Genomic DNA, 15,976 nt, shown 5'->3' with positions numbered 1-15,976 from the left:
TTTGTTTTTGAGATACTTTATATTTAATATGAAAGATCAAGGTGAACTTGTTTTGTGGGCTTATAATCCAACACAGTGCTAAAACAGAGCATGTCAAACACATTCTGAGGGCCAAATGTAACTGTAGTACCTCAGCAGATGGGCTAGTTTTCACAACATTTTTCCTAAGAAGGACACTGGAAGCTCAGTTTTGAATTTAAAATTCACTCATGATATTATTCAAATAACTTTAATGAAGAGGTTTTCTAAAAGCTATTTTGTTAGCATTCTGTCCAACAGATGCAAAATGAAAATGAAGAAAAATGCTAAAAAAGAACTTGATCCAGTTAAAAATCTGTTGTTTTAAGAAATTAATACATTTCTCAAAAACACTTGTTTTCTTTTTCAACCATACACTGCTGAGATTTCAAACACTAGACAAATATGTTGATTTAAAAACCATCATCCGTAAAACACCAAATTAATACCTTAATAGAATCGATTCGATCTAGTACAAATTGGGCTGCGTTCAAACTTATCCAATAATCTTAATGGTCAGATTATCCATGCTTAAGTTAGAATAAAAATGGTTAACTATTTTTTTATTATTACCTTGCTTTTACAATTATCTCAATATTGCACTTGCCATTATTGCATAGGAATGGAAAAGAATACTATATAAATAGGCATTGAAGAGAATACCATATACATGCTGTATCCACATTTATATATGTTTATATATAATGTGAATATTTGTTTATATTCTTTTGTATGTTATCTGACCATTTCACATTGGGGCCACTTAGAAACTATCTCTGTGTCACTGCCTTAGCTTTCTTGGTGGGTGCTTGATGCTGTTATTTACCAATACTGGGATGACTTACATTAGAATTTATTAAATCACCAGCTTAATTTGTTTTACATCAACTAGTTTGCTTCCATGGCATCCAAAACCATGATAATGTTAAGAGTAAAGCTGGCTCTTTTGACTTACGTGGTCCATTCTGGTGGGTTCATTTACTTGTTTATTCTTTCTTATATTCATTTATCTAATAAATAGTTACTAAACACCTGCTATATACTCTCTTAGCTCTTGCTGGTGATGAAAAGTGCATACAGCATCATCCAGGCCCTGACGGAGCTTATTTTGTACTACAGAAGATTAGCTAAGAATATTGGGTATGTCTTATGTGTCTCCTCAGATTCCCTCTGTGCTAGCTGCCTCCTGCATCTTGAGCTACTTAGACCAGTTGTTTACCTGGACACCCTCTAAGCTGTCACCACATGCGCGGAATTACTGGCTTTCTCTCACTACTTCTAGACTTGGATGAAATATTATACTGCAGGACAAGGAATCTGACTTTCTTAGTGGCTTTTTGAAGGGTCTGGGAATATTTTCTAATGAAGTACTTTGGTTCTGAAATGGACTTGTTTTAGAATAATTAATGGGAAGAATAAATGAGTTAGAAATCTTGAGAAGTATACCTTTTAGAAAAATGTATCACATATTTTTAAGCACAAGTATAGCATAAATATACACTTGACTCCCATTATTTGTAGTTATATTCTATAAAGTTGCCATGAACACTGAATTAGTGAATACTGAACCATTTCCCCTAACGAAAATACAGGCTTGGGTTCCTAGGAGCCAAAACACCATTTGCATTATATAGGTTCATTTGCCAACATCCTTGTAAAACAGGCCAGTCTCCTCAGTATTGACACCTGCTCTTCCTCATAACCTTTTTCCTGTATGACACTTACCAGATATTTAAAAAATTCTTCCAAAGCTTCCTAATCTGCAGAACCTGCCTCACCTGCAAGCTTAATATTTTTCACACCATATTGCCTTTTGAAATGCTCACACTAGATACCATAACTTTTTTGACTTTCAGCCTCACAACAATACTATCTACTATATTAAAAAAAAAATCAGTCCTCGTCTCATGAATCCACAAATTTCACCAATTTTCCATGGTTTCATGATGCTCTTTCTAGAGCAGCCTCACATATAGATTGGCAAGTTTCCTCTCTCTTTTCCTGGATGTACCATATTGTTGACTATTAACATTGAACTCATAGTGCCTAGCACTGTAACTTATGCCTGAACAAGGCTCATCTAATACACATGTTTTCTCCATAAGGCACATCACAGCCTTCTTGTGCTTAGGAACACTGGACAGCACTTCAGGACTATGCTTGGGGCCATTTTAAACAGTGAAATCACTACCAACAAGCACAAAAATGTGAAAAACATGACACTAAATATACCACATAAAGGATGTTTGCTTATAGCATGAGAGTTGAAATTAGAAGGCAGAGCATAGCCTTGTTTGACCTCAGCTTGGAAATTGCACGTTGGGTAACTCAAAATTTTCCCCACTCTGCGCGTGCACATGTCTTGGAATAATCATAAAAATACTGTAAATATTGATTTTGGGGTTACAAATAAATTTTAGCAAATAGTTGAATTTGTAAATAATAAGGATCGACTGTAAATAAGAATAAGTAAAATCAGATAAGTTAAAGAAAAATTAAAATTCTCATTAGAGCTTCCAAATAAACTGTATTACAAACATAAAATGTTCCTAACATTAAAAAAAGTAGTTTTAAGCCAGTAGTTTTAAGCCACAATAGATCAAAAGAAGTACTGTTTGTTGAGCCATCAGCTATTGAGATTTTTAGGAGAGAGAGCAAAATTATATAGAATATTAAAGAAAGGCAGTTTTTTTCACATCCAAGATTTGTGACTATAAAATGTGTACCTATTACATTAGCTGTAATGTAGTATAACTTGTACCTATTATATTGCTATAATAGGTTCCTTATAACAGTTTATTATTCTGAAAAACTCAAAAGGCTTTGCATAGACATCATGTCAGTTAATCTGATCAGGGCCCTATGCCTGAAACAAAACAAAACAAGGTAACCATTGGAATGATTTTACAAACTTGAAAAGCTATTATATGTGGGCCATCAACCAAAAGAAAAAAGGAAAGAATGTTTCATGATAAAATCTGATTATACCGAAGTGTATTTTGCCCTTTGCCTTTACACATTTAGGGAAAGAAAAAAGCTGAAGCATGAATGTTCATTATTAGTTTCTATCCTTTCCTTTCCTTTCTTTTCTGTTCCTTTCCCTTTCCAAGATTCAGCTTGGTTGCAACTTCTTCCAAAATGTATTAGTTTATTAAAGTAAGAAAAAAAGGAAGGAAAGACAGCAAAGGAAAGAAATAAAAGAAAGAAGTAAAGAAGGAAGGGAAAGAGAATTTAGGAGATAGGCAGTTAAGTGATTGGAAGATGGCATAGATGGATGGGAGGGCGTCCTCAGCAGCTGGAGCAGGATGCTCAAATACAGTGTTAGAAAGTTCAATGTGACTGGAAAAACGTATGTGAGAGTAGGAGTGGCAAAAGATGAGGCAGCCGTCAGATCAGGAAAACCTGTATTACATGCTAAGGAATTTGGGCTTCCCCTGTAAACAGTGCCTTGAAGGATGGAGTAGTATGGTGTAGATATGGCTGAATTTGTGCGTTAGAAAGATGCTTGTGTAACATACAGAGAATACATAGTAAGGATTGGGGGAATAGTGGGCACATCAAAACTTGAGGCAGTTAATCTATTTAGAAAACACTTGCTACCAACACAACATGGAAAGCATAGTGGTAGCATAAACTGGAGAGAGATAATTTTAAGTTTTATATATTATGCAGAAGGTATAGTTTATAGGATTTGATTGGTTAGTTCTTGTTTTTGAGAAAGTGGAAGAATTAAAGAATTAGTCCATAATTTCCAACTTGGAAAAATGAGTTGGATGGGCTGTCTACTAAGACTAGGAATATTGGAGAGAGAGCAGTTTTAGACATCTTGAGTTTGAGATGCCTATAAATTAGCCCAAAGGAAATTTTTAGTAGGCACTTGGTTATGCAATTGTGAGGCTCAAGAGATATATCTTGGTTGGAGATATAAGTCAGTAGAATATTTGTATATTGCTTGCAGTTGAAGCCATAGAAATGGATGAGATTACCTAGGGAGAGTGTGAACAATGAGAAGAGATAAATGCCAGGAAAGAGCTCTGTGAACACAATCATTTCAGGAGCACACAGAGACTGGGGAACATTGTAAAGTAATGAGGAGACCAGAGGAGAGTAATGTGATGGAAGTAATAGGAGGAGAGAATTTCAGGAGGGAGGAAGTGATTCACACAATCAGATATCTCAGACATAGGCTAAGGCCTAAAAAGAGTCAATAGGATTTGATAATTAGGAGGTCACTGATGACTTGCCTAGAGTAGCTTTAGTGCTTTAGTGAGAATAGCCATTAGAAGAGCATATGAGATTTGAAGTGGTATGAAATAAAGAAAAAAAGATTTTAAAAATAGATATATGTGTCTTGAGGATGTTTAGAGATTTAGGGATGGAACCAGTAGAGAAGGAGAGCAGGCCAAAGGATTAGGGTAGACCTAGCAGAAAGACAAAGGAGCAGATCCCTTAAAGGAGCTGTTTATACAGTAAGACACCGAGGAGTTTAGGGTTGATAGGGAAGGAAGTGGATCTATGAAAGGGATAGAGGTAGCGGTAGATTCAAATAGAACAGGGGCATCAAGAAAAGAGGATCTTGATGGGATGAAAACAAGTTATTATGGAGTAAGGGAGTCATAAATTTAGGAGTATGTAGATAGAAATTTGAATTTAAGATTCCAGATGTGAAGATATATTCTGATTAACAAAAAAGTATAGGGTATGGCCATGAAAGTGGATAGGTGAAGTGGAGGTGAATGAAGTTTGATACATTTAAGTAGCTCAAAGAACCTTGAATCTAGGCTGTTAGATGGGTCAACCATTTGGATTTTGAATGTGCTTGTTGATTCTGGCAGTAATGATACTATTAATGATATTTGACATTTATTGCATACTACTTACTATATGTCAGGCACTTTTCTAAGCATGTTACATGTATGAACACATTTAATGCTTACAATGACCCTAGAGGTTGATACTACTTATCTTCATTTTTGGGTTGAGGAAAGTGAAACATAGAGTGCAGTTTCCACACCAGATCCGTGTTAGAGTTGGGATTACACCTTGGGCAGTGTGCTTCCAAAGCTCCTGTTCTTAACTGCTATGCTATATTACCTTTCTTGTAATAAGAAGTATTATTGTAGAAGTGGATGGAAAGGAAGACTGAGCCAGACGTCAGAGTTAGTGAATGAAGGGCCATATTAATTAGTCCTTTTGGTTGCAGGAAAGGGAGAGTGTCTTAGATAATGGAGGTCTCTGTCATGACACAGAAGGCCTAGAAAGTCAGCAGGAACACAGGCAGTTCCAGGGATGAGCAACTCTGAAATTCTGTTTCATTACCTGAGTTTGTCCTCAAGCATGATATCATTGCTTCTCCATGTATTATCCTCTCTATCCTCTTCTTGGACCTAACTGGCCAGCTCTTTCTTTGCAAGTTCAACTTTTAAGGGGAAAGAGAGATGGTGGTTTAGCAGAGACCCAGAGGAACAAGAAATAGATTTTTAACACCTCTTTACCAATAAGAATGAAAGAATAGAAGAAGGCTGGTCTTCCAAAGGAGAAGTCTTTGAATGAAAAGTATTTGGGAGAAAATTTTGTTTCTAGTAGAGGGGAAAGATAGAAGCAGCACAGTATCAGAAAAAAGGAATATATATTTTTCTTTCTGTTTTTTAAAACATGACTTACTTTGTTTTACCAAGAATGATAGTGTCTGTGAAAACTATGAAGTGAGTAAAAAGGAAGCATTTTCATTCAAGTTTAATTGGAAGGATTTGAGGAAGGAATGTGGATTATTAATTATGAGGAAGTGTTTGAACAAAATTACTGTGAAGACGAACAAATTCTAAAAGCTATTCAAATTTTTCTAAGCCATGTTAGATTATACATAGCATTTAAAATGGAAGATTCACTTCCTTTTCTGAGAGTGCATCTTATTTGGAGAAACACAGTATGAGACATTATTACAGTTCTTGTTTGAGGATAGCTGTGTCAGAGGTAAGTGATAGAAAATTATGGTTAAAATTTATGTAAGATATTGGAGAGCAGATTAAAGTAAAACGTATATGACATAAATCATCAATATTATGAAATAGTGAAAAAGCAGAAGCATAATGATCATGTTTATTTGTCAAAATTGATATATTCACAAGTACTGAAAGTAGTAATCTTTTACTTTTGTTTTAATTATAATTAAAAATGTAACTGAATACAAATTAAAAATATGAGAATGATCATTTTTATTTCAATAATTCAATCAATCATTCATTGGCCATTATGTCCTAGGCACTGTACTTGCGGTTACCAAAGAAAGGCTAGTCAAAGCTCATTATACTTAATATTTCCAAGCATACTTCATAATTGTATTATGTTGAGATATTTTTATTCACATAAACTTCATATGGGTGCTGGCTATTAAAAATAGTACAACTTCAATTTTATTCTTTTGCTGACAATCTTCTGTTAACACACTTAGCATTTTCATTTCCTAAAATAATTCAGTTCTAAAATACAACACATCTTGATCTCATCTTCTTCAGAATTGGAAATTTGAAAACTAGATCTCCAATAATTGTATTAATTGAGAATTTGTGATGCAAATGTGTAATAATACAAATAAAATTTTAAAATACAATTTAGGAAATATGTGATATGTATTATCCATTTCTATTCAAATTAAGTTTCAGTAAGATTGGGTTCCCATGGAATTAGTTGACATCCTATTAATTCCTATACAACATGCTCATTATTAGTTCATTTTTATTCCTTCTTTTTCTGCTTTTAAAAGTGTTTCTATAAAGTCTCTGATGTTTCTAAGAGTGGTTCTTTACTTTTGTAATTCCTTGATGCTCCTTTTAATAAGCTTTTATAAAAAAATCATCAGTATTGCTTGCTTTAAATTCTGCTACATGCTCCACACTGTCTAGTATGTTAAGGTTTAATATTTTTCTTAGCAAAAGAATTAAATAGATTTCCGACCTCTACTTTTATTCTATATCGGGATAAGGTATAACAACATGGCAGAAGCACTTTAAAGTGCCACTGAAGTTCGCTTAGAAATAATTAGTGTAATGTAACAAATATTTAAATATGTAGTATTTTTTCTTGGAATATAGTAAAGAAATGTTTTAAGAATTTATTTTACTATCTATGCTACTTCTAGAGAGATCATAGGAAATTTCTCTGTATTTATAAGATTGAACTATTTCCTAATTCCTACTTAGTAAAATGATAGGAATAATGTACCACAAATCTATACAGAATATTCCACCAGGATAAGAATATACTGACTTAAACAATTCTCATCTTAGTATTTTTTCTGTTTTTCTAATTTATATTCCTTTAATAGGAAGAGGTAATATGGAATTAAATGGTTCTTCAAGTATGTCAAAGTCTTGTAAATAATGATTTTGTTTAACAAATGCCAATATAGAAATTATTATGTGCCAGGAACTATGCTAAGTGCTTTGTACATATGTAGTCATTTAATCCTCATAACTACCTTCTGAGGTAAATATTATTATTCTGATTCTGCAAATGAGGAAACTGAGGCATAGAAATGTTAGGTTACTTGCCCAAGCTCACACAACTATTAGGTGGCAGAACCAGAATTTGAATCCAGGTAAGTTGGCTCTTAACGCTATGCTTTGCCACTTCACAAAAAAACCACTCATGAATCTTTTTGGCCACATAAAACATAAATATTCATTTCAGAATTAATGACAATCATATTAATTCTTTTATGATAATTTTTTTATAAAAGTTTTTTAAATTAATTTTTATAAAAATGAATGTTGTGGGGCCAACCCCAAGGCCTAGTGGTTAACTCCTGTGCACTCTGCTTTGGTGGCTGGGGTACAGTTCCCGGGCAGGGACCTTTACCACTTGTTGGCGGCCATGCTGTGGCAGCAACCCACAAAGAAAATAGAGGAAGACAGGCACAGATGTCAGCTCAGGGAGAATCTTCCTCAAGCAAAAAATAGGAGAATTGCAACAGATGTTAGCTCAGGGCTAATATTCCTCAGCAAAAAAAAAAAAAAAAAAGAAAGAAAGAAAAAGAAAAAAATGAATAGTGCATTTTAAAATCTTTAGGACTTGAGGTTTAAACAGAGTTGATACCCAGAGACACTATAGTTATTTAACAAGGTCTTTGAAAAGTATTTTTAGTCAATTAAATATCTACTATCTTTTATCTGGAATTTTTTTGTTGATTGTTTTCTAGAATATGTAATTTTGAAACATTGATATTATTTTTCAAGGTAAGGGTGATAATAGGAAGCTTATAAATCAGCCTTCTCCTTCTGTTTATTTCTCCTGGTCTACAATGCAGATATTACATATGCAAGGTCTTTATTATAAAGAGTAATTTCATAGATAGGGGTCTATATCTGTGATATAATATTATTTGTTATATAGAATTTTTCCTTACTAGATCATCAAAGCATCCATAGGGACAAGTAAAAATCTTTTACAGCAAAAATCTTGGAATAACAAAACTTGATTAGCTGGAATTCTTCTAACTAGGGTATGGTTAGTTACCTGGAAATGCTTTTACATTACACTTCCATGTAAAAGAGACAAATAAAAAAGAAAACAGAGTAATAACAGGGGTTTAGTTAGACACAGACTATGTCCTAAAATCAGTGTAGTTCTATTTAAATGCGTAAACCACCTGCATCTGACTTTATAGTACAAGAAAACTTCATGTTTGTAATGATGAAGTTTAGGCGAGATATTCTGAAAATAAAGATCCAATTGAATTTACTGTACTGGATTTATTAAATTAGAAAAATAGACTCATGTATTTTAGGAAAAATATGAGAAAACTGTTTTCCCTAACAATTTAATTAATCTGAAAACTAAATCAAACAGTGTATCAAGTCGAGTTCCTTAGAATCAGAACTGGAGATGGGAATTCTTGTGCAAGTGACTTGAGGGAGTGCTCTAAGGTGAAACCTTCAAGAAACTCAGGAAAGCAAGACAGGGCAGAGGAAAAAGTGAGGCATATGTGGTGGAAGTTCGGCCTTGGCCTGATCTTACATGGAGCATTGGAGCGTAAATGGCACCACAATTGTCCCACCATTAGGAAAGGAGGTTGATACAGGTAACTCCTGTATCAGTTACCCACTGGCTGAGGCCCACAGTTAGGTGGGGAGAGGTATAACTTCTCAGGCACATCTGGGTGGTGCCTCCCATAAACTGAGGGCATTTCTCAGAAGAAGCGGTAGCTCAACAACTGATGGAGGAGTGTCTATGTCTGACAGAGGGATCTGGAAGGAGGACCAATAATGTCTATTATGACCAATATAATCTATTCAAAGAACACTCTAGAAAACCCTTAAGGGTGCTAGCGTTCTCTGAAATGGAATTTTCACTGTATTTTCCTAATGAATATTGTATAGAAGAAAGAGCTCTATGTTGGGAATCAGGAGATCCCCATTCTCTTGTGTGACCCTCAAGTCTCCTGGGTCTCATAGCTATTATCTGTAAATTCATAACATGGTTTTTAAGCTCTGTCAGCTTTGAAATCATTTTCTATTGTTCTCTTTTATTATGCACAAATATCTACTCATTAAAATGATCTATTTTGGTTTATTGGACATGCCTTATTTAATATAGTCATAGGAACTATAGTTTCCAAACTTTACTCATTAATTAATTCATTTATTTAACAGTTATTTATTATGTGCCAGACAGAATTCTAGGTGTTGGGAATACAGAATAAGACAGAGAGCCCATAATATTATGTGGTTTCCATTTTTTAATAAGTAAAAGTTTTAAGAAATGTTTTTTGAAATACATGGGAAGGTGAGAAATTTACCTCTTAGAAAAAGAATTAATTTGAATTTATATTAAAAGCCTCACACAGTGAAGGGTTAAAAGAGAATATGAAAAGGCTGTCCTTTTTTCTGGCACTTGATAATGTATGTAGTATGGCTCTTTTTTTAACAAGAGGATCCTTGAAAACGAAGAAAGAATAAACTCTCTAGAAAGGTTTTGTTTTTGTTTTGTATTGTTTCCTTGGTGAAAAGTCTTGTTGGTGAAAAATCATTGAGGAAGCCAGTCTTTTGCACGTAGGCTATGAGATCTACTGATGGGAAGTAAACAAACTATGCCAAAAAGAGTCTGAACAATGCTAAATGCATTTTCCAGAAGCATGAACAAAGGTAGTACGCTCAGCAAAAGAGCCCTGCAAAGCTGCAGTCTGAGTAAAAATGAGAGAAATCAGAGATCAAGGTGAAAATGTTAGTCTGCAGTGAGGGTAGCAAATTCTAATAAAAATGGTTTAACTAGATATGTATTGAATCACCTGACAAAGGGGTCTATAAGCCATGGCTGAGTATAAACAATCACACAGACACTGAAAGAGATGCCAGATAACTCAAGTGGTAGCAGTCACAAAGGCATGGAGTTTAAACAGGGAAAAGAGGAAACCAAGTGGGAAGTGAACCCTAAGTTCATTAAAATATTGCTAGCTTACCAGGAAGGAGAGATTGATGGAAAAAGGGCACTTCAACATATAGGACTTACTTGTAGTTTTCTCTTTATAATATCTAACTTGCTTACTTAATAAACTTGGTAATAATTTATTTATATTCAGTGTATTGAGTTTTCACTATTATTTCAAAGTTCTCATTATGAACCCTTGCCAGATACTATTTATGGCAGAAATGCCTGAATCTGAAGAGACTCAATAGTTATGTCAGTGGTGCCCAGGTGAGGAGGCAACATCATAAGTGAGGTTACCTACTGTGTTGTCTCTCTTGTAGAGAGGAAAAGGTGGTCTATCATCATATAGTATATCATTATGCAGGTTGCTTCACTTAAACCAGCCCTCTTTGGGAGTGGCATAGTTCCTAAATGTGCTAACTTAACATACTTGTCTACATGTCACATTATTTTCAAAAATAAAAATTAAGTATTTGTACTTTTTTTTCCCACGGGGATTTTATACACTTTTTATACACAAAAAAATTAGGTAAGGAAAAGTATTGGTGGCTTAAATCATTAGTCCGTCTTGCTTTTTTCCACGATAGAATATGCATAGCATGACATTGCTTTATGAAAAATCTGTAATCAAGACAACAAACACAACAAAATATAGAATCTCTGTTGTGAGGTAGTATATTTTTGGATAACATTATATTGATTCAGAAGATAGCACATTTTGCCTTGGGTAATAGATAACTGTTATGTTTTTGTCTATCAGCATTTTTTTTTTTTTTGAAATGCCTCTCTCTGACCTAAGGGGCTCTCAATCAAGAGTGCCATTTCCTCTACCAGGAGTGGCACCCTGATCCAAGCTGAGCCAATCATAGGCATCCTCAGGACTTTTTTTTTTTTTACTGGAGCCAGTGGGCAGGAGGGCTGTATTTTTGTAGGACTGTTAGCTTAGCACCAAGGAAAATCTAAGCCTACAGCCCATGAGCATGTCTTTACCACCTCAAGGGGTGGCATCTGGCCATGAATGAAGACAAAGGAGAGGAAAGTTAAAATGTGGCTAGAGATAAAGACATTCAGCCCCTGGATCTAGCCTCAGCTCTGCTGTGTGTAGATACCTAGATTTTTAGTTAGATGAGTCAATGTATTTCTTCTTTTCACTTAAATTAGTGTTGATTGAGTTTCCGTCACTTGCAAAGTTGCAATATGTGTATCCGACCAATATGCATATAGCTTTTTTGTTTATACTTAATTTCTAGAAAATTAAAAAATAGAAATGCTAATTCTTATAAATGTATAACTCAAGATATATCAAAATATTTTAAAACCAGTCACATAATAAAGCTACTGTATTAATTCATCCATGAAGTTTATGACAAATATTACATTTTAGAATACTATGCTGGGTAGATTCTTAGTTATAACCATATCACATAACAGAACATAATTTTGTAAAGTGTGGGCTCTGGATCCTATTGTCTGGTTTTGAATCCTAGCTTAGCCAATCATACTGTCTGACCTTGCCTTTTCTCTACTTCAGTTTCCTTATCTATAAGATTAAGATTACATGGGACCATCCTCACAGAGTTGTTGGGAGTGTTCAACGTAATAATACATGTAAACTGTGTCTAGCACATAGAAAGTGGTCTACAAATGTTAGCTACTATTGTTAATGTAATTATTTTTTGGATCCATGAAAAAATTTTTATCATAATGAAGGCTATTAGTGGTAGCTTTTATATCAGTGATAAAAAAGAGAAGGGTAAACTGCTATAGAAATACTGGTGGACTGCAGTCTGGGAAAGCACCCTGATGACATAATGTTCTAGGTAAACGCCAACTGCTCTGCTTATTTGGCAAGTTGGCATGAGGCATAACAGTGTGTTTATAAACATCTGCGCCCTCGGCTAGGATGTTTCTGTATGGGCAAAAGGAAAGTGAAGTGGAAGCAAAATTTCCATATTATTTATTCTGGTTGATAATTTGTATTGAGGAATTTTAAGAGTTTGGAGATATGTAATACAGCATTATTTACAGTCTATTCAAGACTACATACTGTCTGAGGATAATTTTATTATTATGTGTATATATGTGAGAACCTTCTTGTGGCCTCACTTTCACATGAAAGAGAAATAGGGAGAAATGAACAAGCATTGGGAGATATTCAAGGTACCTCATGGGATTATCATGCAGTTTTGTGTCACAAGGTGAAGAAGCCATAGAGAAGGAGTTAGCCTTGGCACAAAGACTAGAAAAAAAACAGGTAGACAGATTTTCCTGGGAAATTTTTATAGGCAATATTACTAAACCTCACTAGGCTACAACCTACCAATATGTTGATCTTGTGGAATTCATGTGCTTGTTAGCAGGGGATTGTTTATACGCTTAGAGGGGGGTTTATTTGAACACTTATTCTATGATTTCTCAGGGGACCTGCATCTGCAAATCAGCAGAGAATACCTCCTTAGTAAATTATAATCCAAATTTACTCATAAATTACCTTCGATCTGGAAAGGGGTAAAAGGGAAAATTGTATGTCCTGGTCCATTAATCTCACTAAAGTCTAATACACAAAGAGTTTTCGTAGTTCTAAAAATTGTGCATGTTTAAATTTGCAGTATTAAATGTGTATAAAGAGATTCTTAGTTGAATGTAGTTTGGGAATTATTAACATAATTAACAAGCATATAATCTTCGAGTTTTAATCTACAAACAGCTTCTGGACTAGAGGCCGGTTTTGGACATGATCCAGTCTCGATAGTATGTTACTCGAGTGTAGACACCAGGCTTGTTTGGAAGGGCACATTCATCTCCCCAGCTTACAATACCAGCAAGGAACCAAGTGCCCTTATAATCTGCACCAACCAGAGGTCCACCAGAATCACCCTAGAAAGAAAGAGGATATATACAATTACTATAATTTAAAGGTGAATACTGCTTATTTTTCTCTTTTGTAGTAAAGACAAGGAGAGACAGAAGATGGAAAAAACCCTAGATATTTCAATATTAAAATGATTCCAGTCTAGAATATTTTTGTGTTCTATAATCATTTATTTAAATAAAAGATATTGGTATATGTCTTTGGATATAACAATATAATAATGGAAAATATATATGAAAAGTTTCAACTCAATTATTACCCAAAAGAGATACTGAAGGTTTTGTTGCTTATGCAGTCATCAGTATGCTGAGGAATTCTCTGATTATCTCCTTCAAATTCCCTATTTTGAGGCAGATGCTGGGAAAAAAGAAGGTTTATATTTACCTACGACCAGCACTGGACTATTATTCTTCTGTTCTTGTGTAAACATCCCTTCAATTTTCAGAATTGTGCAATTTGGCTAAACTACCCTCTACACTTCTTATGATTGTCATCTACTATGTTTAGACCATTTTTCAAGAATGATGGAACACTTTGGCATCTGGATTTTACTTTGCTCTAATCCTTCCCATCATCCTGAATAATTTCAGCATCTATTGGATGAACCCATAGTCTCTTTGTTTCCTTGATTCTGATCATCTACATATTTATTAGACATTTCCAGGTCACTCCTTGTCATCATCTCGAACTAGTCCATCTCTGAAATGCCATATTCAGCATTATGATTACATGTACCTATCCCTTCAGTTTTCTCATTCCACTACTTTTCACTTTACATCTACTCTTCAACCTCATTAAGAATGCCAATTCTTAATTCCTCCCTTTTTCTCCTAGTGTATTAGCTTATTTCCTTTCCTTATGTGACTATATTCCTAATTTACCTATACCACTACTCTTTCAATAGGATTCTCAGCTTCTTACCTTCCTCCCCATCATAACCTGGGCCAAACCATACACTGTGAAGAAAAATCATATTACAAATTTACACCCTCAAATCAACACCTCTTCCCAATATCTGTGTCCCTTGCCATATTCCTTTCTCATTTTTAAGAGCAGCCAATCCGAACTTTTCTCATTTTACAATGAAAATTTTCTTTAAGTTTAAAAAATTTTTTAAATGTGTATAATACGCATAACATAAAAATTTACCATTTTAACTATTTTTAAGTATACAATTCAGTGGCATTAAGTACATTCATATTGTTGTGTCATCATTACCACCATCCATCTCCAGAACTTTTTTCATCTTGTAAAACTGAAATTCTATACCCGTTAAACTCCCCATTGTTCCCTTTCTCCAGCTCCTGGAGACCATTACTCTACTTTTTGTCTCTAAAAATTGACTCTCTAGGTACCTCCTATGAGTGGAGTCATACAGTATTTTCCCTTTTGTGACCAGCTTGTTTCACTTAGCATAATGTCTTCAAGGTTCATACATGTTGTAGCATGTGTCAGAATTTTCTTCATTTTTACAGCTAAATAATAATTTTATGTATATACCACATTTTGTTTATCCACTTATCCATCAATGGGCACTTTGGCTGCTTCCATCTTTTGGCTCTTGTGAATAGTGCTGCTATGAACATGGATGTACACATATCTATTTGTCCCTGCTTTCAATTCTTCTGGGTATATCCCCAGAAATGGAATTGCTGGATCATATGGTAATTTGTTTTTAACTTTTTTGAGGAACGCTTATGCTTTTTTCCATAGAGGCTGCACCATTTTACATTCCCACCGATGGTGAACTAGGCTCATTTCTCAATTATAAAAAATCCAGTTCCGTCACTCAGAAGCTAGTGTCTTGCTTAGTTTCAAATTCATAGAGTAAGTGGGGAGTAACAGGTAGCAATCTCTCCGTTTCTTGTCCCTATCTCTTTTGACTTCCCAGCTCACCTATATCAGCTCACATCTGTATCTAATCTCCTTTTCAGATAAATGGATATATTTAGTTCTTTCCAAGGCTAGTCCCTCCCTCATTCTCTGGATCAAGAAACTTATTCTATCAATAACCTTCTCTTTTTTTGTTTGTATTCTCCTAAGAGGTCTTCATTTCCTTCACTGCCATTCCCTTCCAGAAATATAGATTTTTTTTTGGAGGAGGGGGGATCTTGCCTACCTGAAAAATGACAACCTCTCTGGATCTTAAGACCACCTCTATTGCCCTAATTATCTTCCTTTCATAGCTAAGTGACTTGAAGTAGTAGTCTATATTGAAGTTTACATTTTCTCATCCCGTTCTCAACTTCTAAATTGTTTTTCTTTCCATTAATTCACCTTCCCAAACTTTACCAATAAACAATTGTTGAATTTGATACTCTTTCCAGCATTTATCTTACTTGACTTCTCTATGGCATGTGTCACTATTAGCTATTTCTTTTTCTGATCCCTGACTCCTGTGACTCCAAGTTCTTATTGTTTTTCTGATCTTTCATAGCTCTTATTGTTAGCCCCTGAAAAACACATATACCCAAGTTCTGTTACTTAGGTGCTTCTTATTTTACACACTTTATCTGAACAATTGTATTCATGTTCTTGAATTTAACTACCATCCAGACAGCAATGACTTTAGGTATGTATCACTAGCCAGAACTCTTTCCTGAGTTCAAAGTTTTCATTTGTAATGGTATATTGGACATATCTGCCTGGCTATTCCACAGG

At 34.5% G+C, this 15,976-nt stretch overlaps 1 protein-coding gene and 1 long non-coding RNA gene across 3 annotated transcripts in view; one reads left to right on the top strand and one right to left on the bottom strand.

The window, feature by feature from the left end:
* Window positions 1–15,976, top strand: part of LOC103564528 (uncharacterized) — a 107,726-nt gene that overhangs the window by 30,542 nt on the left and 61,208 nt on the right. The gene's annotated exons all lie outside the window — the stretch shown is intronic.
* The window catches only part of LOC103552782 (transmembrane protease serine 11C-like), a 65,497-nt gene continuing 56,271 nt past the window's right edge, over window positions 6,751–15,976 (bottom strand). The window contains exon 10 of one of the 2 annotated variants that reach the window (XM_008522997.2): window positions 6,751–13,320. In XM_008522997.2, the coding sequence (XP_008521219.1) occupies window positions 13,159–13,320 (162 nt within the window). In that variant the 3' untranslated portion in view covers window positions 6,751–13,158. The remainder of the gene's footprint in view (window positions 13,321–15,976) is intronic. The other variant, XM_008522998.2, reaches the window with a different exon arrangement.

This window comes from Equus przewalskii, chromosome 3 (genome assembly GCF_037783145.1).
Source record: "Equus przewalskii isolate Varuska chromosome 3, EquPr2, whole genome shotgun sequence".
Lineage (NCBI taxonomy): Eukaryota > Metazoa > Chordata > Mammalia > Perissodactyla > Equidae > Equus > Equus przewalskii.
This window is presented reverse-complemented; position numbering and strand designations above follow the sequence as displayed.